The sequence below is a fragment of the Hipposideros armiger genome, unplaced genomic scaffold (genome assembly GCF_001890085.2).
Source record: "Hipposideros armiger isolate ML-2016 unplaced genomic scaffold, ASM189008v1 scaffold_2, whole genome shotgun sequence".
Taxonomy (NCBI): Eukaryota; Metazoa; Chordata; class Mammalia; order Chiroptera; family Hipposideridae; genus Hipposideros; species Hipposideros armiger.
The window spans coordinates 9,370,243-9,395,103 of NW_017731352.1; the positions used below are offsets into that span (position 1 = coordinate 9,370,243).

A 24,861-nucleotide genomic window follows, 5' to 3' on the forward strand; every position below is an offset into this window, starting at 1 on the left:
TGTGAGATGATGTATTTTCAGCATTGCCCATTAAGGTATGACTTCTTTTCTCACTCGCTCTCTTCTCTTTTCCTCCCAGTTGCCATCTGACTTTCTGTTCCAGCATAGGTCCTTGATCTGCCTGTATTTCCTGTTTCTTTCCCCTCTTACATGTCAATTAAAGTTTGTGGTAATCTGTCTCATGGAGCTTTAGATCTAGCTGGGATATAGATGGTTTTATTTGCTTTATTTATTGATCTCTGATTTTTTGGAAGATGTGTGATTTGATTAGAATTTAGGTGGCTACAGTTATTCTGTATGAAACTGGGATTCCTCAATGTTAGCTATTTTTATGGCTAAAATACAAAATGTTTGACTTTCAAAGGAAGTTTTCATTTAAACCTGGTGACTCATGGTAACCAATAAGCAAACTTGGTACCTTTTGAAGGATGTTATGCCATTTGTCCCTCCCTACTCTCAACTCTCAATAGTCTCTAGCTGACATACTCTTTTTGAATCCTAGGGTTTCCTTGCTTTTCTGTAGCCTTTCTCTTTCCACTTGTAGACCAACATAAGCCATTCCCCTCCCCCCCCCATTATTAATGCATTGGCTACTAAACCCTATTCACTTTATTCTCTACTGTGAATAGAGAATTGGGAATTTAGAGAACACGTCTTGTTAGACTTGGATATGATGTTAGAATAAACAGGACCAAGTGAAAGCCTGAAGGCCTCTTGGCACTTTATTTAGAGCTTGAATTTTCTCAGAATGCCTACTTGCTTATTAAATAGCCATTCTGCTTTATTTCTAGTTCTTCAGCATGTTCTAGTTTGGACAAGTAAGCTGCTGTTAGATAATCTAAAAACCGATGTTTTGTGTAATGATAATGATAATGAGGGATGCAGTGCAGTGTTAAGAACAAAGATGCTTCTAGAATCAGAATCAGTGGATTCAAACCTGGTTCCTCTGCTTATTGGCTATGTAATTTAAGTTGTTGCTTAAACTCTCTGCACTGCCATTTCTCACCTATAAAAATGAAGATAATGGTATCTTCACATGTTTCCTGAAGACTAAAAAAGATAATATATGATGAGTAGAACAGTGCCTTGGTCTTGATAAGCAATTGCTGTTACAGTTAATATATTAATAAGAATGTATTGATATTTACTCTGCACAAGGTGCAGTGATGAGCTGTTAAAGCACGTCATGAGACCTTTAGGATAATCTAGTTGTGATCTACCACCCACTATCCTCACCCCATCCTGAAGTTAAAATAAACTTTAATGATAATCTGTTCAACTTTTAAGCTTTCCATCGAAAGCATAAATTATGTTTTAGCTTACTTATTATTCAGAGGTATGGTTTAAAAGGGACAATTATAGCTAAATGCCTGAGTGATGTTAATTTCAAAGACTTTTAAAAAATTTATTTTTGTTTTCAGTTACAGTTGACATTCAATATTATTTTATATTAGTTTCAGATGTCCAGCATAGTGGCTAGACATTTGTATAATTTAGGCAGTGATCCCACCAACTAGTCTAGTACCTACCTATACATAATTGTTGCAACATTATTGACTATATTCTGTATGCTGTACTTTACATCCCGTGACATCATACATACTTAATGATGAGACACTTGAAACTTTCTTGCTAAGATCAAGAGCAAGGTAAGCATGATCCCCCCCTCACCACTCCTTTTCAGCATCATACTGGATGTCCTAGCTAATGCGGTAAGACAGAAAAGGAAAGAACACATATGCAGATTGGGAAGGAAGAAATAAAACTGCCTTTTTTCACAGATGACTCTTAAAAACATTCTTTGGTACTCTATATAGAGATGCGCAGCTTGCAATGAAATTACACTGTTGTAGAATCATGACCACTAGAGGTCACATTATACTTGCATATTATTTAAAAATCTTGTTTTTTGCTAGTGTCAGTGAAGTATACTTCAAAGAAACACTGAGATAGAAAAAGTCCATTACTGCTTCCTGCAAAAAAATATAGCTTGGGAAAAAAAAAAAAAGAAACCCACACCGGACTATTTCAGGAACCATCATTATATGTCATGGTATTATATTTGACAGTTGATTACACCATTGATTAGAACAGGTGGGCAAAATGCGGCTTGCGAGCCACATGCTGCTCTTTGGGTATGTTCTGTCTCAAAAGTTTGCCAACCCCTGGTATAGCCAATCCTGTCCCTCACAATTTAAAAATTATGTGAGAGCCATTAATATATTTTTACAAATAAGGAAAATTTAAAGTAGTATTATAAATGAAGCTATGATAGTTTTATTTTCATTTTCAATTTTACTTCAGAGCCACATGTACGTACCCAAAGAGCCGCAGTTTGCCGACCCCTGGGTTAGAAAATTGATTTGTGTTATTGAAGTTCATAGTGACATCTTAGTACCCAAGATAGAAGTAGAAACTTCTTACTCCAAGCCATAGAATCATTTGCATTTCTTGAAACTATGTCTGAATGATTGCATGTAGGTGTAGAGTCATTTGAATATTTTTCTCACATTAAAAAAAATTTATAATAAGAGTATAGATTTGGAGTGCTACCTACTCAAAGAATACCTACACAAGTTACTTAAATCCTCTGGACTTCCAATTTCCAAATATGTAAACTGTGAATGATTGCTATAACAGTACTATGGTGATTCTGAACATTTTAAGTGAAATTTCTATGCAAATAATTAAATCTATGCAAATGGTAAAGTGGGTTATCAGATAACTGCTATTGTTTTTCACCCTCTAAGGCACACTATGGGAAAGATTATAAAAACCTCTAAATTTCTATCCTCTTTTTTCTGATAGACTAGATTATTAGTTTATATTTACTTTTCTGAAATAGCCATTGTAGCTAATAGTAGATATATTTTAAATGGGCTACCTTTAAGATACTTTATTTTAGGAAATGTCCTAAATATTAATTTGTACCTGTGTGGAAAATCCATGTATGTGGAATTCATTCCACTGTGATACTTGATGTTACTATTTTTATTTAGCCACAGCCTTAAGTGCAGAATTGATTAAAAAAATGAGTACTGATTCTTGGCAGTTTAACGTTTTTGCAAGGTTTTTCAGAACTAATAAGTATAATTGAATTGACGCATTCCTGTAGTCTGCTTTTACTTATAATTTTGTGGATGATATCAGAGTTGAAGTGATAGATGCTAAGGAGACCATGAGATGGACTAATTAATTATGGTTTTAAGTATGTATCAGCCACAAATTACAAAGGTAATCTTTTTTTTTAACTTTAAAAAAAATTAGTTTCAGGTATGCAACACAATGTAATAGACATTTACAACCCCTCACAAAGTGATAACCCCCCTCTCCCAGTCTACTACCCCTCTGACATTGTATATAACTGTTACAGTGCCATTGACTGTATTCCCTATGCTGTACTCCATATCCCATGAGTATATATACATACATATATATATATATATATGTATATTTAATTATAGTAGACATTCAATATTATTCACCCTCAGCTTCAGGTGTATAACACAGTGCTCAGGCATCTACACAGCCTATGAAGCGGTCTCCCTAATAAGTCCAGTGCCTGTCTGACACCCTATAAAATCTTTACAACATTATTCTCTTTTTTTTTTTTTTTTAGCTGAGCCATCCTGCTACCTGTTGGTAGTTCAGCGGCTGCTCAGCTCGGGCTGGACTAAAATCTTTATAACATTATTGATTATATTCCTCAAGGTGTATATCATATCCCCGTGACAGTATTGTGACTACTAGTTTGTGCTTTCTAATTCCTTTAACTTCTCCCCCATCCCCCCTCCCATCTAGCAACCATCAGGTCCCCCCCCATATATCTCTGAGTCTATTTCTGTTTTGTTTGTTTGTTTATTCTGTTCTTTAGATTCCACATATAAGTGAGATCATATGGTATTTGTCTTTCTCCATCTGACTTATTTCACTTAGCATAATATTCTCTAGGTCCATCCATGTCATTGCAAATGGTAAGATTTCATTCTTCTTTATGGCTGAGTAATGCTCCATTGTATAAATGTACCACAGTTTCTTTATCCAGTAATCTACTGATGGGCATTTCAGTTGTTTCCATGTCTTGGCTATTTTGAATAGCGCTGCAATGAAACATAGGTGATCTTAACTATTGACGTTATGTTTATAGTCATGCAGTGAGGGCTTGATTGACAATTTTAGCATTTAAAATGCAAACAATTTTTTAACTTTTGTATGCAGAAATGATTGTGAGCATAAGTAGAATGCTGTTGGCTCAAACACAGGCAGCAAATAGTATATGAGTATATAAAGTAGATGATAATCTCTTCTTCACTGTAAATATTTGATTTTTTTTTAAAGATTTTTTTTTATTGGGGAATTGGGGGGATGGGAATAGCACTGGGGAATTGGGAGAAGGGGAACAGACAAGTTGCTGTCCTTTTGTGCTTCAGTCTAGTTGTAGAGGATGTTGCTTCACTGGCCCAAGTTGGCACCATCATTGCGCTCTTCCCAGGCAAGGCAGATCAGTCGCCGGATTCTGGACAGCTGCTCACTGCGGCTGCTGGCCGCTCATGTTGGCTGCTGGCCGCTCACGCTGGCTGCTGGCCGCTCACGCTGGCTGCTGGCTACACACGGTAGCCCATGGCAACCCATTGCCACAGGGGCTGCAGCCTACACCGTCGCCGGCGACTCATAGGCAGCCCAGCTCCAGGTTGAGCTGTTGTTGAGCATCTTAGCTGTGGAGGGCAGTGTCACTGGCCCTCATATGTGGGATCCGAACCGGGGCCCTCTGGTGTCCCAAGCCAGTTCTTAACCATCGTGTCACTCGGCTGGCCCAATATTTGATTTTCACTACTCCTCCCACCTTCTTATTGTCTTAAGTAGTGCTGATGGCTCCAGAGCTCAGGTGAGGTCTGTCTGACCCCAGTCTGCCTCACCCTAAAGCTTGTATAGTCTTACCTTTTACATTTATCAGACTACTGCTTTTTTAAAAAAGCCTTTTGTCATTATAACCTACACTATATTTCCTGTATTTGAAATGTTTTCTAATAAATACATATTATATAGATTTTTTTTCTCATTTTATGAATTTTATGGCTAAGAATCCCCACTATATGTCTGTCTTGAAACCATCATGTAAAGTTTTGGGATCTGTTAGATTCCAGCTTGAACTTCTGCTCTGCCATTTATTTTTCTACAACTTTGGGCAGGTCCCTTAATCTCTGAGTTGTTTTGGTTTTTGTTCAGTGAAGACAGTCATTTTAATATATAGTTGGTGAATGAATAATATAGTTCATGTCTAGCCTACTAATTTCAGAACCATTGTTCTGGTTTTGTTGTTGATTTTCAGGGAGGTGGCTGTGTTTGAAATTCTTGTTTTTTTCTATTATAGATAACAGATAAGAGAGTGTCCAGAAGACATGCCATTCTTGAGGTGGTGGGTGGTCAGCTTCGAATCAAACCGGTAAGTATGTTATTAACGATTTTTAAAATCTTTTTGTCTCTCACCTTTTCCAGCTCCTGATTAGAGGGGCTGATCTAAGTTTATGGAAATAGGGAGTTAATGTCAAAATATATCCTTCTTATTACCAGAAGATAATTGGGAGATAAAGATCAAACTATTTAAACTACCTGTTTTCCCACTGGGCAGTGTTACATTTACATAGTTAGAATTTTAATGAACGATGAATACTAGTTCATGCACACATTATGATTTTGTTCATGACTGGATTTTTATAAAATTATGTTATTTTCCAGTACTTAATATCTGACACCTTTTCTATGAGCCATGATGGCCTAAAATAAAGAAGTTTGATTTTGTTGTTAGTGAAACACATTAAGGTAAAGAATATAGGGATCCCTAAATTCCTATCCTGCTTTTTCTGATTGAGCATATCATTAGTCATTAGTTTATATTTACTTTTTTTTTTTTCAAAATAACAATTGTGGCCAGTAATATACCTGGCTCCCCAAGTGGAAGACCCATGACTTAATACTTAACTTTTTACATTATTTAGATTTACTGCTCTATAATTCATATTAATGAAATGAGGAACTTACAGAGAGTACTTAATTTTTGGCCAGTCTGACACTTAATTAGTCCTTGATGATTGGATTTCTAGTCATTTTTGATACCAAAGCTGAGAATATCAGTTCCTGCAATAGGTTTATAGACTTTTCTAGATTTGTATTGCTAGTATTCAAATCCCACTGTGTTTGCAGATATCACAGAAAATAGTTATAAACTCTGGGTGGAAGCTTAAATGATCCAGCCACTTTGGAAAATAGCTTGACATTATTTCCTAAAGATGAAGAAGGCATGTATTCCCTACAAGCCAGAACTCCCCCCAACCCCCCTCACATATACCAAGTGATATGTACAAGAACACGAATAGCAAAATTGTTTATATAATAGCAAAAACTAGAAGCAACATTTCCATCAACAGTGGAATTTATAAATATATTGTGATATATTCATTTAATGAAATATACTACAACAGTGAAGATAAATTATAGTGAAAGCATGAAAAACATGGGTTAAAATCAGGAACATAATTCTGAATGATGCAAGCAAGCATTGGAAGAATATACACAATATGGCCCCACTTATATAAAATTTAAAATCTTACAAAATAAATACTATCTTCGGGGTCATAAACGTAGGTGGTAAAACCATACAGAAAATCAAGGAAGTGATAAACACAACAATCAGGATAATAATGACCTCTGAGGACACTGAGAAGAGAATGGGATAAAGACCCACAGGGGATATCAAAGGTAATAGTAACACTTTTTTCTTAAACTGGGTGGTGGGTCCATAAATAATATCCTACATGTATTATGTCTTTAAAAATTAGTATAGGACATTTGCAACATGAAAAAGGTATAAAGAGTAGCACAATGTACAACAGTTATTTCTACATTGGAAGACATGGAAAAGCATATTTACTTTTAAGGAGACATACAACCCTAGTACAAGAATTTGACTGTTGTTTTAGAAAAATATCTAATTGGGTTTTGAATTTTATTTCAGTGATTGTATTTACATTATATTAGTGGAAAGAAAGCTGCTTCTTGGAGTTGGTGATATATGTATAGGTCTTTTGCTCTATGCAATGCTTAATTTCTTGTTTATATTAATATGGTTGCAATAAAATGCCTATTCCCTTGAAATAGATTTATTTATTTATTCACCTACTTCATGTAACTGCACCTACAAGGTACATTTTAGAGAAATTCTAAAACTGACTTTAATTGTCAATAGAAGTTTAAAGGTATTGAAAATAAGGAGAATGAAATGAAAATGTATTTGATGTGCTAAAGCAAGTTATATATACAATTATAATAAAGTGTTGAGAGAAATTTTAGCTTAAAACATTGTAAAATTATATAAATGAATATAGCAAATATTTTGTTATGATGCTTTCTGAATGCTGTGTACTCTTCTGTTTTCCTTCAATTTAGAAAGCTAATCAAGTAAAAAAGTAGCTTTGACTATAATAGATGAATGCAATTAGGACAATTACTAATTTGTACTTTTAAAATGGATGAATTTGTCTTTTTTCCCCCTCTAATTTCCCTTTAACAAAGTCTCTAAAAAAAAAAAAGTCTCTAGCTTGCAATAGTTCTTGGAAATAGCGCATGAGGAGAAAATGTTAGCTTTATTTTTGTGTCATTTAAATTTAATCTAAAGTCAGATAACAGCAGGGAGAAAATTCATTGTGAAGGCAAAATGATAATATTCTCTGTAAATGACTGTATCACCAGTGGTTAGTTATGTCCTCAGGGTGAATTCATAGCTGTAATGCTTTTATTTCATTTTAATAAAAACTTACTCTTTTTGGTTCTTGGTGATTGAGGGAGTAGTTATATAGCTACATGTAAATTCTAAAAGATATATTTTTTTATTCATTTGTTATTGATCCTCAAAATATACATCTTTGAGTGACTGGTTTTTTTTATTGCACAATAAAATTCCTGAATTGTGATTGTTTATCTTCCTATGAAATTATGAGTTTACTTATAAAATAGCTATAAAATGCTGCCATAGCTTTCCCACACCTTTTGTTAAAAAAAAAAAGACAGAGAGAATGCTTTCTAAATTTAAAAAAATGAGGAACCTCTTTTTTGGGTACACATCAATCTTTCTTTAATATTTAATGATAACTCTAAGAGAAAGCTATAAAAATTGACTTGTATTTTAGTTCCAGTTCTTCAGGGATAATGCACCCTTTGTACCACTTCTTAAATTATAGCATAATCTATTCAGGTTTACATCTCTAATCCCATGTATATGTTAAATGGCTCACACCAATGATATGCCTCTCATGTAGACAGCTCGTATCTTTTATTCACTGCGAGTTTGGGTTTGCTAGTATTTTGCCTGCCCTTGTCTGCTTTTAGAATCAAAATTAAACTAGCCTCATTAAAGGAATTTGAGAGACTTCCATCTTTTTTGTCTTGAAAGAGTTTGAATGTTCAGAAAAATCTTAAAATTTATATGGCCTGATTTTGGGTGAAATTAGAAAGATTTTTTTTTTTTTTTTAGTTTCAGGTGTACGAAACAAGGCAATAGTTATCCTTTTCGCCCCTTACAAAGTGACAACCCCCCATCCCCCATCCACTGCCCTCCCACCCCTGATATCATACGTATCTATTACAATTCCATTGACTCCATTTCCCCACTATACTCCACATCCCGTGACTATATGTATATAAAATTATAGTTGACATACAATATTATTCAACATCAGCTTCAGATATACACAGTGTGGTGGTCAGGCCTCTACACCGACTATGAAGTGGTCTCCCTAACAAGACATGAGTCCATCTGGCCCCCTAAAAAATATTTATAACATTATCGATTATATTCCCCAAACTGTCTTTTCTATCCCTGAGGCAATATTGTAGTTATCAATTTATGTTGTCTTGTCCCTTCCCCTTCTCCCTCATCCCCACCCCCTCCCAACTAGCAACCATCAGTTTAGAAACATTTTTAACTATTGATTCTGTTTTAAAAATATAGGTCAAATTCAATCTCTTTTCCTTTTTATAATTAAATACTTTTTCAACAAGCCACACACACATAAAATACATGGTGGTTTTTTTCTTCTTTGTTTTTAAGTCTGGTTTATATTCTTTAAGATAATTGTCAATTTTGGCCGTATTTTCAAATCTATTTGCATAAAGTATAGTATTATTTTTCAAAAGTTTTGTTTTAGATGTAGTTATGTCATTGTTTCTATTCTAAAAATTTTGTGTGTGTATATCTTCTCCCTTTTTGTTTATTAATATTGCTGGATTTTTGTCTACTTTATAATTGTTTTTAAAAAACTATCTTTTTTGGACTTCATGTGTGTGGCTTTTCAGTTTGAATGTATATAGTTTGACATAGATTTTTAAAAACTTATTCAATGAGTAATATTTATGTATAAGTTGTAGGATCAAACATTATATTTCTTGGAATGTCATTTTTGCTCTTAGTTCTGAGATCCCCTGTAGGAATAATTTTAGGAAAACAAAAAGATAATCATGGACCACACATATTGATCCACTTCCTTTGTGGCTGAATTTGCTAAATGCTTGATATTTAACCACCTAAAATTTAAATGTTAGGTGCTTTCACCAGAGGAAAAATTACTCAGACTGAATGCTTCTTTGACATTGTGTTCGTGATGCCTTTTTAAAGAAATGTAGTTAGTTTTCTTTTTAAATGAAACTGTTCTACTCAGAATTTTTGTCTTGCATTTAATATCTTCGCCTTTGTAAATTTAATACTATGCTATTATTTAACATTGTTTATAGAGTCATCTGAGTTTGTAAAATATTGATGAATAAGAACATGATCTTATCTTAGCCAAAATCTTATCTTAGGCAAACCTCATTTAAAGAACATTTAGGGTTCTGGCAGAAGCTAATGTACATTCTTGTTTTGACTCTTGTCCCTCCCACTACCCCACATTCCTGACTCTGGTGACTGGGATACTTAAGGGAGGGGAGGCTTCACTTAAAAGGCTAAGGAGGAACAGGGATGGATTTCCTAGCCCAGGGGTGTGCACAAGCTCAGAACCTGGTGGTGCCTTGTTATGCCTGCTTGCGCTCGAAAGCTCCAGCGGTGAGCCAGAACCACTTTGGGAGGTAAATTAGGGGGGTACTGATAGCATAATGAAAGGTCTTTAAACATTACATTTAAATTATAACTTAAATAAAAGAATCAAACGTTCACAACCCTTTTAGTGAATATGGTGTGGCACTGCATCTCCATTCTTACGCAGTCTTGTATATAGTTGTAAAATGTCTCTGACCAGCAAAATAACTGGCTACCAAATTTGTATAGCCTCTGTTTTTAATTCTTACTTCTACCCTTTATCTCCCAATTTTATTGTACTGCTTTCTTTTAACACAGATTTAAAGGAAATAGAAATGTTTTCAATTGCAGATAAACCTTAATGGCCAGATCCTCATAAAATGAAATTGCCAAGACTAGGTAGATATATTTATTCTAATAGCTTTCAAAGTTGTCTTTAAAAAAAAAATTGGGCATGTAGGTAACAACACTTAATTTTCTGGCAGCTTTTGTTTTAATGCCTCCTATTCTATATTAGTACCCCCCTTCTCCAACTTGGTTCAATGTACTGTTTGGACAGTTTACCTTCTAAAATGTAGTTATTTTCTTTACAAATTGAGCTAAGTGGTTTTCTAGGTTCTTTTCCCTAAATTCCAGTACTGAGGTTAGTTTAAAAGTATAACGTTATGATTTGATGAGATGAAGTCAGGTGAAGTAACAGAATTACTTGTGTGATTTTTTTGTTTTGGGGATTTTGAAAGCCAGTAAGCTTATGTGCCCAGGTGCTTGCTATCAAGAGATTTTTAGAAGATGAAAGTGGTTGTTGTTTAAAAATTTAGTTTACCTAATTGTATAGATTGTATATATAATGTTTAAAAAGCAATGCAACCTAATATCTTACAAAAAATGAAATTAAAATGATTTTCGGGGTGAACCTATTTAAGTGACTTAACAGGTAGTGTTTTTTTTAAGGCTCACTTCTTATAGTAAACTCTTTGGAACCGTTCCTGAGATTGTTTACTGATATCTGACAGCTGAAATATCATTGATTCTTCCTGCTCTTAGAGACTTCTGTGTTTGGCACAGTAACCTGCACTAATGGGCCTGACAGCCTAGTGGTGATTTAGCAGATGGTTATAGGTAATCTTCGAACTGAAAGGAACTGGTTCAGACAGTTCAAACAGAGAGGTGTAGTGGGATAAGAAATCTCAGGCTGTAGTAAATCAAAGACCATTTTAAGACCTTTAATTGGGTCCAAGATTGTGTGTGTGAAGATTTGGGAACGTGAGGGTGGGAGATGAGTCTGGAAAGTGCTGTAAGTTTATGAAGAGCCTTCACTGCTGTGTTTTGCTTATACTGGGGCATCATCAGAGGCTTTACACAGAGAAATGTAAGAGAATAACTTGGGAAGCAGTGAGGTGAATGAAGACAGGGTGCCTTGATGTGATGTTAGCCCAAGCAAGCAATGCAAGCAGTGGTTATGAGCCTGAACTAGGGAGTGACTATGCAAATGGTAAAGAGAAATGGATTCAAGAGATAGTTCGGAAATAAATAAATGATCTGGGACTTGACATTTCGGGAAAACATTATAGATGTCCAATAAGTGTTTGTAGATATTTGGGTGAGTTTTAATCTATAATACAAATTAAATCAGAATATATTGCATTTACCCCTGAAAATCCTATGCATTTTCTGTAGAAATAGACTTTAAAAAAAATAAAAACAATTGAAAAATAAATTGTAATGCAAAGTAGTCTACTTGTAATGCAAAGTTAGTAATATTATTTGCTTCATGTTTTATAACAATATCCTAGACTTGTTTATATATTACTTAGTTTATATTCTATAAAGCCTTTAGACTTTTAAAAAGTGAAAGTGAGTATATTTAATAAAAACTTTTACCAAATTTCCTAATAAAGAGACATCTGTTGAGGGTTAAAAAACGTACGGCTACATTTCTAGAATTTCAAAATACATTAAAAATAGGCTTATGTAAACTTCCTTAATTTACTGATAATAAATATTTTTTACAGTAGGAACAGAAGTTTTTGCCTACTGTATTTATACTGAATTCTAGTCTTTTCAAACTCAGGGTGACTAAAACATACTTTAATACCTACAGATATTTTCAATGGTTGGGATAAAAAAGGCTTTAATGTATGAAAATATGGTTGTATCCCAAGATACTTTAATGAAGTATAAATAGGAAAACTGGAAATGTTCAGCATATGTCTAATCCCAGGGTGGTAATTATCTTGCTGTACTGGAGAGGTTGCTGAGGTGGCTAGAAAGCCTCATCTGAACGAATGAAGCAGATGTGTGGGTGGTAGAGGGAGTCGCTCTATGTAAGATTCTGTTAAAAAACCAAAGATCTGCATTAACGTAGATTGATTTGTTACACACTAAAGCTTATTTATTTGAAACGTTTAATCATATTGATGATAAAAAGGCTATTTGACCTTTGGAAATGGCCACTTTCAGCTTGATTCTGGTTGGAGTTTTGAAGGTGTCTTTCAATAGATCTTAGTTTTGGGAGGCAACTTCATTATCTTTAACACAAAAGCAATCAGTGGCAAACATACAATAATTAAAAATAGTAGATATTGTCATAGTTTTGACATTGAGATATATTTACTACCTGCAGTTTGAATATGGATGATGATCTTCATCGTGGGAGCTTCATTCAATCAAGTGAGATTCCTCTGTGAGGAGCTAAAAAAAAAATTGAAAAAAAAATGTTGTTTGCTTGAGACATTTGACCAAAATCTCCCTTCTTGTAGTTTCTCATTTTTCAATCATGGTAAGAAATTATTAGGGGAAAATAAGTAGAAAAGAAGGTAGCTATTTCCAGGGGATTAGTGAATTTTGGATATCAAAGTTTGGGGACTCAGTTTCCATACCGAGAATTATTTTTCATGTTTCTCTTTCTAATGTTCAGTTATCTCAAGCAAAACAGAAGTATCTTTTACTGGTTAATTGATAACTTTGCTTTTTTCTTTGATTCCTAGAGAAATGGGAGGTATATTACAGCTTTTTGTCCCCTTTTATATGTATAGATAATAATTATGGTATTTGTAAGTGCCAGATTTGTTAGACTTTTAAGTCTCATTTATACCTACATTACTTTTATAGTAAAATTTTGTATCAGTTCATGTTTAGTTGTATTTTTGTCATAATTTTGCGCTACAACATCACTCTATTTCTTTATTTGCTAGATACACACAAATCCATGTTTTTATCAGTCTCCTGAGAATAGCCAGCTCTTACCATTGAGGACAAATCTATGGCACTGGTTGAATCCTGGAGATAGTTTTTCTCTGCTAGTTGACAAGTACATTTTCTGTGTTTCCTCTACATATTCTGAAATGGAATCGGAATGTACTTTAAGGTAAGATTGCCTGATGAAATGAGATTAGGTAATGGTATTTATAATCCAATGCCTCAGCCATCCACAAATACTTCAGTAGAAATCATTACAGTATTAAACTGTTTTGGCAATATAGGAGTTACATGGTGGGGTGTGTGTGTGTGTGTGTGTGTGTGTGTATGTATGTTTCTAGAAAACATTTGACTTTGGAAACCTATGCCTCAGTAGTGATTGTCCCCATATGTTCTGTCTTTTACCATTGTGTTCAGAATGTATTTTCCATCTAATAGTAGCCAGGATAGTTAGTTTGAAACTGACTACACTTTCTTAAAATTTTTTTTTTAATTAAAAAAATTTTATTAAGGTATTATCCTCTGGGTTAGGCTACATTTGTATAACTTATCTTTCTTATAAAAATAACAGAAAAGATAGAGTAGGGAAAGTGAAGAAATGAGGTATTACAATAAACATCTGGTGTAAAGTTAAAATTAATATTTTGTTGAGGCAGCCATTAGCAGATTATTTGCTTTTGTTTCAACTTTTAAAATATAGAACACATAAACTGGACCTGTAGAAGTAGATGGACAAAATTATACAGACTATGTTCACTAATTTCACTGACATTAAATAAAAAATAATAAGGTATCTAGAAAAATATCCAAATATTTTGAAATTGAAAACACATTCCTGAATAACTCATTAGCTCAAGGAAAATCACAAGGAAAATTAGAAAACATTTTGAACAGAATAATACTGAAAACATAACATAAAAATTTGTGAGATGTAGCTAAAGTCGTCCTTAGAGGAAAACTTATAATAAATGACTATATTAGAAGGTAAGAAAGCTAAAAACCAATGATCTGTGTTTATGCTTTAAGAAGATAGACAGGCAGGAGCAAATAATTCCAAAGTAGTAGAAAAAAGGAAATAAGAAGAATTGAGAATGGAAATAAATGAAATAGAAAATAGACAAATAAAATTAACAAAACCAAAAGCTGGTTCTTTGAAAAGATTAATAAAATTGGGGAAACCTTACCAAAGCATACCAAGAAAAACAAAGCTAGAAAACACAAATTATCATTATCAGAAATGGAAGAGGGGATATCACTACTGATCCTACAGACCCTTAAAGAACAATGAAGAAATATTTAAAACTTTATGCTAGTAAATTTGACAGCCTAAATGAATGCATACATTCCTTGAAAAACAATTTAACAAAACTGATACACAGAGAAACAGAAAATCTGATAAATCCTATATCCATTAAAGAAATTGAGTTCACAATTTAAGAATTTTCCACAAGGAACTTCACCTGTAAATTCTTTTAAACTTTCAAGGAAGAATACCAGTATTACACCTTTTTGCCCAAAATAGAAGAGGCTGCTCTTCCTCACTCATTTTATGAAAGCTTCCATAATTCTGATACCAAAAATAGACAAGAATATTACAAGAAGAGAAAATACGGACTCCTCCCTCACAACAAAATATTACATATCAAATCCAGTAGTATATAAAAAGGATAATACACTTTGACCAAGTGAAATTTGTCCAAAAAATGCAAGGTCTATTTATCATATAAAAATCAACCAATTCAATTCACTATAACATATTAAAGAACTGTCATAATTTTGACAAAATTCAACACCTGTTCATGATTTTTTTAAAAAAGATACCTTTGAGAAAACCAGGAAAAGAAGAAAACATCCTTCCTATAAAAAGCTTATCCTTAGTAGTGAAATATTAAAAGTTCTTCCCCTAAGATTGAGAACAAAACAAAGATGTATATTTGCACAACTTTTATCCATCATTTATTTGAGGTCCTAGCCAGTCCATTAAAGCAAGTAAAATAAGTAAAATGGATCGTATTGAAAAAGAAGAAGTAAAACTTTTTTTGTTTGTAGATGACATGGTTGAATATTTAGAAAATCCTGAGGAATCCACCAAAGAAGCAAGACATGATTACATTTAGATTACATTTAATAAGCAAACTATACTGATGGAAATCCACTCAATGGTTATTTCCAGGGGATTGACTAGGAAGGGGCACAAAGGAACTTTTTGTGGTGATGGACATATTCTATATTCTGTGTCTTAATAAGGGTGGTTGCATGGCTGTCTGTATTTATCAAACTGATCGAACTGTGCACCTCAGGTCTGTGCATTTCAGAATATGTAAATTATATCTAAAATTTTTAAAATAGTAAATGCAAAGAAATTATGTCAGGAAATTGTTTTTTGATTTGGCTAAATGAACTCAATAACCATGGCTTGCTCTTTTAAAGTACAAATATTTCTCTTATCACATATGTATAAAGAATGTTTTCTTAACTAGCTGCTGAAATAAGAAATATTGGGAGCTAATTTTTTGTTATAATACATTTCCATAATAGAATTATGTACTTTCTTTCAAAGATCAGGAAAATATACATTTCTATAAAACAAAGTATGGTCATACCTGATAACTGATATATATTATTATATGTCAATTTAAATTTTATTTATATCTATCTGAATTAGCTTGTCCCCTTGGTGTGAAAGATCAGTGTTGTAACTTAAATTAGATTGTGGATTAGTGAATTTTGAATTTTTTTAGTATTGATAAAACTGAAAATACAACCCACTTTAACAGCACTGTACTTTTTAAGGCTATTTATTATGAATAATATTATCTGATGTGTTGTTGCTATCAAGATAAATGTGTTGAAAGAGGTAGTAAATATTTTACATATTTGTATGCCTAGAGTAACCAAAATAATTGTTTTTATATTAAAAAATTAAATACTTTGTTTTAGCTTGGTAAAATTTGCTTCAGGGTGTTGATTTCACTCTCAGTTCTTTTTCAGTTTGTGATTTAAAAGTTTTCAGATAGTCCCATGATAATGGAATGTTTTCTGATGTGCAGTGATCATTTCCTTTTTTTTCACTTTGATCCTTATCACTGATGTAGTAACAATAGTTGAAAGACCATTTACCTAAAGATCAGGTTAACTGTAATAGCTATTTTTTTAAATTTATTAGTTTCAGGTGTACAAAACAATGCAATAGTTTTACTTTTCACGCCTCACAAAGTGACAACCCCCTCCCCCAACCCAGCGCCCCTCCATCCCCGATATCACATTTGCATCATTCAGTATATGATTCAAAGCATATAGCCTTCTCTTTTAAGCATTTTGGCAATATTACATTCATTTAAGGATGTTTTTGCTTTCATTGGTTAAACATATAACATTTGAATGGGTAGAATAAAAATGAAACCTAAAATACTTTCTTAAAAGGGGCCATGTATTAGAATATATGTTTTTCTTTATCTATAAAGGACCAGATTGTAATTATTTTAGGCTTTGCAGGGCATATGAGATATGTCCTAATAACTCAATTCTGCTCTGCTAGTGCACAAGCAACCATAGACAATATGGAAATGGATGCACATGTCTATGTTTCCATAACACTTTGTCTACGAAAACAGGTAGCAGATTGGATTTTGACTAAGAATTTAGTTTGCTGATACCTGTATTAGAGTAAAAGCTAAGTTGCATAACAAGATGGCCCCCAAATACAGTGCTTAAACAAGATAGAATTTATTCTTCTGTCACATAATAGTTCAAAGTTGCAGGTGTGCTCTCCTTCATAATGTAATCTAAGCACTCTGGCTAAATGGAGTAGCTCTGTCATCCTCAACATACAGCTTCCAAATTAGCTGCATCATTAGTGTTTCCAGTTGGTGGGAAGGAAATGAAGAAGAGAATCTAAGACAAGTATCTTGCACATATCACTTCCATTTACACCCGCCCTGAAAAAAAATGAGGTGCGTGGCCACACTGAGTTGTAAGGAAAGCTGGGAAAGGTGGTCTCCAGCTGGGTAGGTAGACAGACATGGTTACACGTGCTTACTGATCAGTGCCATTCCAACTTAGCTGTCTGTTATGCCCGTAACACCCACTTAACCTGTGATGGTGAAATGCTAACTACTTGGCTTGTACAATTCTAGAATCCCATCATCTCCCTTGATAAGAGGAGCCCTGTTTTTTGGCAGCCGCCCTTACCACCAACACTGACCTATAGAGGCAGCTACCATTGAGTCCTTAACACTGCTTCACTATTGCTTACTGCTCTGGGCCCTTCTGGGGTACATAGTCAGCCCGGGGATTCTCTAGCCTTATGTGATAAATCCATTTTAGCATGCCTACCTATTTGAGGTCACAATCAACTATCTGTTGTAGTGCCCTCACTCGACCCGAGCCCTGGCAACCACTGATCTGATTGCTGTCCCTGTAGCTTTGCCTCTTCAGAAAGTCATAGAATGGAATCATACGATATATAGCCTTTTGTGTCAGGCTTCTTACACTTAGCAAAATGCCTTTGAGATGCATTCATGTTGTTGTACATACCAGTAGTTCATTTCTTTTTATTTATGAGTAGTATTTTCATCTGCATTTTCAAATTGTCAAAAAAAATAACCTAGTTGGATCGTCTCTACGCGTACATTAGGAATAATGATGCAGCAGCTGTGGTTGGTCTTACCGTACTTTGCCCCAAGTAGGAGGTAATTGATTCTGCTGGTATGTCCCGCATGTGACCATGGATACTCCTGTGTGAGAACATTTAGCTTCCAGTCAGACTACAAGTTTGGGGAGATTTCTCACGGGGCTGTACTTGCCAGAGCCCGGTTGCAGCTGTCTGTGAACTTGGAGTCAGGATTTTATTTATTTTTTTCTTCAAGAGCCTTACTAGCTTAGCTGATGTTCTTGCAGGCTGTATTGTCTCTTTGGATGCTGGGTGGTGATCTTAACTTTAAGAACTATCTAGACAAATACTGAATAAGTAAATGGCTCTTAAGCCTTGAGAGAGATAGCTGCTCCCCATCTCATAAATAGCTGTGGGTTTTAGGCCCATGATTTGGAAAGACTGATGTATTTTATGGTGATATGGTGGACAGAAGATGAAGAACACATTCTAGTCTATATTCTATTATACTATAATCTGCATTTTTGTTCTGCTAAGTCTTAGGAAAGGAGCATAACTCATTCGTTAGATATATTTAAGAGAATCACGTTTATAATGACACGGTAGGCAACAGAAGGTTTTAAATTTAAATGAATTTTGATTTTCTTTTATAGAAATAGTCAAATGCTTGATAAAGGTGACCTAGTGACTAAAACACCAGGATCTTCCTTGGTTAATTTGCCTGATGAGACAACTGGTGCCTCACAGCTGGAAGGAAGCACAGAAATAGCGACGACCCGGACTTCTACCACAAATAATGTGGTGAGAAATTTAAGATCTCCTCCGTTTATAGCATGTTCCTTAAGTTATTTCCAGGAAAGATAAGAAAACTGAAATTAGACATATCATGACAATACTTCTAATATTGATCTGCTTTTGCTGTTTTTAAGTTAAACTCTAGAGAATATCACACCTACAATTAACAGAGATAATGAATTTCTTTCATTGAGAAATTTGACTAACTCAGTCCAAAGTTGCAGATGTATGTTTTCATGGTAATTTTCTGCAAAAAATAATCTTACAGTTTCATTAAAGATGCATGATTATTTTTAGTAATTAATAAAATAGGTGCCGTTTTAGTCTTTCCTAGGTGAATGCGCAGACTTCAGTAAGCAGCAGTCAAACCCTGCCCAGAGGAAAAGAATCCTTCCAGCGTGGATGTTAACAGAAAATCTAAGTGATCAAAACCTGTCAGCACCAGTCATCAGTGGAAGTAGGTTTTCTTTCAAGAAAACATTAAGCAGTATTTGAAAGTTTTTCTGAGCAAATGGAGATAGAGTAATAATTCTGTAAGTGTATAATGTAGCCTAATATTTTTTTAGAGATGTGCATGAAGTCTAATTTAAAACATAAACTATTAGTTTATGCCATTTATGAAACATCCTGCTAATTATTTTTTGATTTAACAAGTGTTATTTATCTATGTGTTAGACTTATATTAACGTAGGTTTTCAAACAAATGTTTTGGTATTATGTCTAAGATAAAAGGCCAGCATAGTAAGGGCTTTACAAAGTCATTAAATTAAAAAGTGCCAGACACACAATGTTATGTGCTGGAGGATTTAAAGAAGAGCTGTCCCTTGTGCTGGTATATACAGCTCACTGTTACGGCAGATATGACAATGATTTATGCCATCTGTTGGGTATTCTCATTGATTCAAGATTGTTTTTTGCATCGTCTTATATAGTCAGCATTTTATTTGCAACTTTTCAGTCATCTCAGGTTCAGTTTATATTGACTGCTTGTTTTATATAAGTTACATTTTCCTGTTTATTCTTTTGTCTACTGACTTTCTATTGGATATTGGATGTCATAAATGATATATTGTAGAGACTTGATTTTATGTTCCTGTGAATAAATATTTTGTTCTAATAGGCAATTAATTTAGCCTAATAGGCAATTTTCTTCTAATAGGTAGTTAATTCAGGGCCTAAACTCTGTTTCCCTGTGTGGATAGCAGCTGCAGTCTCTGATTAGTTCTTTTAGCTTCTAGCTGCTGATTTTCTCTGATTCTGGGGCTTTCCCCATGCACATGTAGTTTAGTAGTCAGCCGAAGATTTGGGTTGCTTTTATGTGTAAATTTTGGTTCTTGGCTCTCTGAGGCTTACTTCCTTCCAGGATTTTAGCCCTAACTGTCTATCTGCTCCATGAGCCTCAAACTCTGTCCCTGACCAGTTAGGCCAGTAATGCTGCAGCTTTCTGCCATCTGCGAATTGGGGATGCTCTCAGGAAAAAGCCACGAATTCACAGACCTCACAGTTGGGAGTTAATTTTTCAAGCTTAGACCCTTCTCCAGTTCTGCCTTTTGGGTCATTTTCTAGTGCCTTCAAATAGTTACTGTTTCTAATATTCAGTCACAGAAGTCTTCTAAAGTTTTTGATCAAGTATGTTATGGATAGAACATTCTTCATTTAAAGGTAGTTTGGATTATAGTAAGATCAGAGCGATCTCGTGGGAAAAATTGGTTGTATATTATATGTTGATGTAGATGTGATATAATCTGGAGAATTTTCATAACTAAACCTAAAATTTCCTGGTAAGAGTTTTATTCCATTACATTGGTTTTTAATCCCCTTCCCATCATTACCTCTATAATATATTTTTATCAGTAATATTTTTCATTGAATGTGCTAATCTCAAATTGCAGATAGGTGATGGCAAATGGGGGAAGGGGAGAGGGGGCAACCACTTTCCCTCAGTCTAACAATTTCTCTAATATAGAAAGGATAACTTTGCTTGACCAAAATTGGACCAATGTAAACTACCTCCTTGCAAAAAGAAGTCCTTTTCTTTCAGTTGTTTTGTATCTTAATTGCTTCTGTGCTACCACTATTACATTACTTAGAATGGTCCAAAACACATTTTGCTTCAAATTATAAATAGCTATTAACTTTCACTTGATAAATGTACCACACAAAATCTGAAGCACATTTTTAGGTGCTTCACCTTGAGAGCAATTTGACATTGATTTGGACAGGAATATTATATAGTACACAATGTACTTAAAATGCAAAAGCTTCAAAATTAGAAAAGTCTTTGGATTCAGATATACCTTCTTACTATAATTTTAGATTTTGGGGTAGTACCCGTAAGGGCAAAGTTACGTTGCTTAATTCCTTTGAAGACAGGAAGATTTAGAAGTAAATTAGTACCTGAATCTAGCTAATTAAAGGTTGGAATAATTCAACATTTTCTGCTATGTAGTGTTTATTTTATTGTATCATTTTGTTTGTTTAAATGATACATCATTTAGGTCAAAAGACCAATTCTAGTGATTTTTAAAAATCAATTTCCAGGATGCATTTTAAGCTCATTTAGATGTTAAGTTACTTTATTATGTCTGTTGCAGCCTTCATACTATACTGTGTTTATTGACATTTATTTAGATTATCTGAAACTAACTTGATATTTTGGAACCTTCTGGGCTATTAAGTACAGGACAGATAGCGTAAATTGATATTAAATGACTTAGGCAAGATCACATAATAAATGCCAGAACTATAACTGAGACCTAGCTCTGCCTGACTCAAAAGACATGCTCAGAACCGTATCATTATACAGCCACCTAAATATTCTCTATCTATCTATCTATCATCTATCTGTCTATTTATGATTTTTAATATGCTCTTGTGTTCTCTCCTAGATCTTTTCTCAATTTAATTCCTGTTTTAATCTTTCTATGTATCTGAATGTTTCCTGTGACTAGGCTATCCTTTCTGTTTTACAATGGGTATAGTTCTATTAATAGTTTATTTTCTGGGTACCAGCTCTTGGCTAGAATTTTCTCCCTGTCTCTTAGTGATTGGGAAGTCAGTACATTTGGTTGAAGGCTATCAGAGCCTCCCTTTCTTGGCTTCCATTTATGTGTTCCTCGGCCCCAGGACAAGTCATAATGCTTAGGTTAGGGCACTCTGGCTAGATTTTAAAAGGAGCTTTTATGTTTTCACTGGTATCATGCTACTCTATAGTTCTCTCCTTTCCCCATCTTTTAACTCTCCAACATGGATTCATGAAAAGTAGTACATGCTGATAGAAACTGAAGTAGTAAGTAGTCCCCAAACCATTTGGTTTGCATTTAATTTTGTACTGTGAATATTTTCTGTATGACAACTCAATGTAGATCATGAATATTGAACTGACATTGTTTAATTTGACTATAGTTCAAAATTTACTTAAAGTACTATTTATTCTATATATTTACTTTATTTCTAGCTGTGCTTCTAAAAGATCTAATTAATTCTAATAGCTTTTTAACCTCTTGAATTTTCTAGCTGTGCAATCATATCTACAGAATTATGATATTTTTGGCTCTTTTGATCTATATACTGGTTTTTAAATTTATACTTTTAGCCCTGAGTGTATTTCCATATACATGTTTGTAGGTATATTTGCTTAAACTTAGGAAAAAGTTGAGAAGGATACACATCAAATTATTAATATAACTTAGGAGTAGTTCCATTGGAGGTTAAAATTGGATGGACGTAATTTTAATGACATATATGCATACTTGTATAGTTGAGCCATCATTCATATAGCATATTAGTATAACAACTCATATAAATAAATGCAATTAGTAATAATTAAAGTAAATAAACTGATTTGTTTTAATAGTTAATTTCTTTTATATTTCTATCATTTAACTGTACCTATACTGGATTTATTTTTTATTTTATTTATTTGTTTATTATTATTTTTTAAAGGATTTTATTGGGGAACAGTGTTTTTCCAGGACCCCTAAGCTCCAAGTCAAGTAGTTGTTTCAATCTAGTTGTGGAGGGCACAGGTCTGTGGCCCATGCGGGGATCGAACCGGCAACTCTGGTGTTATGAGCACTGTGCTCTAACTACCTGAGCTAACCAGCTGCCCCTACCTGTCCTGGATTTAGAAAAATATTTGATATTCCAGATACAAAGATTGTTGTAAACCAATTAACTTACTTATTTTATGCACTCTTTGTGAAAAGCCTTTTAACAACAATATCAAAATGGCTTCTTCCACTGCAAAAGAAATTAGCTCTGGTCACTAGAAGGAATATTTGTAGTAGAGAATTTGGAATTTTAAAGAATTGCATATTTTAATATATGTATTTTTAATTTTAGAATTTTATGTACATATTAACTTTTGGAATGTGGCAAACTGCCACTTGGACAGAGAAGCTGTGTCTTATTTCATTTACATTTATAGTTAAACATGGTAAGCACTACCATAGTTGGTTATTTCCCTTGGCTTGACTAATTCATAACTGTTGTAGCATTTGGTTACTTGTTTTACCAAGCTATACAGTCCTATTTCTGACAGTTTCTAAAATGATACGGAATGCTTCCTAATTTAGATTCAAACCAAAGATTTAAATAATTTAGGTAAAGTTTAGTTATTAGGTAGTTTATTTATAAGTTTCTTTTGAGAAATACATTATTTTTATATTGGTTTAACCAATTTTCCTGTTTAATAATATGGACAGTATATAGTCTATTAATATTTCTTTTCTGAACTTAATGGAGTGTTTTTTTCAGGCCACTTTTAGAACAGCTCTGAGCAAACTACAGCCCATGAGCCAAACCCAGCCCACTGCCTGTTTCTGTAAATAAAATTTAATTGTAATACAGCCATGCTCATCCATGTATGTATTATCTGTGGCTGCTTTCACCCTACAAAGGCAGAGTTAGATAGTTGTGACAGATACTGTTTGGCCCACAGAGCTTAAAATACTTACTCTCTGGCTTTTTACAGAAAAAGTTTGCTAACCTTGCTCTACAACATTAGAATTGTGACTACCGATTGCCTTATGTACCCATATCCAGGCTTTCAAGGGAATCTTCGGACAAATTCTGTTCGTGTTCACAATTCATTTAGTCAGACATATGTATGGAGCACCAGCTTTGCGTTAGGCACAGTTCTAAGTACTTAAGACTTATCTTAAAATAAATAGATCTTAAAATAAGTAGATCTTTCTTCTTTTCTGATTAGATAGTTCACGAATTTGTTCACGAAATATGATACTGACCTAAGTTTTCTAACTATATTGAACCTTGCGAAGTAAGACATGAGATGCAGGGTCCATTGTTATTGAGGCTTATTTTCTTCATTGGTGAAGTTTGTAAGAGGTCAATCTCCCTTTTGGGTTATTTTGGGTTCTTAGTCTGTATTTAAGATAACTTAAGTTGAATTCCTCACTGTGGATGTTAGGAGCTCAATAAGTATATATAAAATTCATTGAATAGCTGTGTCTCAGATTTTTCTGTTATAGAAATTCAATGCTAAAATTTAAAAAAATAGGATAGCTAACATATATCAGATACTCTCCTAGATAGTTTATATATCTTACCTCATTTGTTCCTCCTAATAACGCCTTGAGTTACTATTGTAATCCTTTTTTCCAGGTGACAAAACCAAAGTTCAGAGAGGTGAGGTGAAACAGTTAAAGGATGGCACCTACCCACATTAGCAGCATCTTGGGCCTGCCTGACACCAGGGCTGGAGCTCGTGGTTATTTTTCTGCTTAATACTCTTTGAGATGTGCAAATAAGTGTTTTCAAGTTGGCGTTAATATAAATTAATATAATTTTACTTGCCCTTTTGTCTTTTTCTGTCTTCATTTTTAATTTTTTTGGTGGTATGGATTATTGACATTTGATGATACAGGAGATAATTTTCTTTTCCTTTTTCTTTGTGTGTGTTTTAGATAATAATGTAACCCAGGAAAGCCAAAAAGAAGTATTCTGCAAAGATAAAACTCAAGTAAGCATAACGCAGCAAGGAAGAAAGCGACTGGTTTCAACAGGAAGTCCAGAAAAGACATCAGCTGAGCAAGACACAGGAAAAAAGTGCAAAAATGCGCATCAGAAAGAATCTATTATTTCATCCAAGGTGATTTAAAAAAATTCAGTATCTGATTGTTTTCTTCATCAAGTGTTCTAGATAGGAATTAATTATATGTTGTATACA

General features: G+C 33.8%; 1 protein-coding gene across 1 annotated transcript in view; it reads left to right on the plus strand.

The window, feature by feature from the left end:
- APLF (aprataxin and PNKP like factor) overlaps nucleotides 1-24,861 on the plus strand; it is an 80,182-nt gene that overhangs the window by 10,817 nt on the left and 44,504 nt on the right. Inside the window, exons 2-6 of the mRNA XM_019635737.1 lie at nucleotides 5,372-5,443; nucleotides 13,261-13,433; nucleotides 18,530-18,677; nucleotides 18,996-19,128; nucleotides 24,599-24,783. Coding sequence (XP_019491282.1) covers nucleotides 5,372-5,443; nucleotides 13,261-13,433; nucleotides 18,530-18,677; nucleotides 18,996-19,128; nucleotides 24,599-24,783 — 711 coding nt within the window. The remainder of the gene's footprint in view (nucleotides 1-5,371; nucleotides 5,444-13,260; nucleotides 13,434-18,529; nucleotides 18,678-18,995; nucleotides 19,129-24,598; nucleotides 24,784-24,861) is intronic.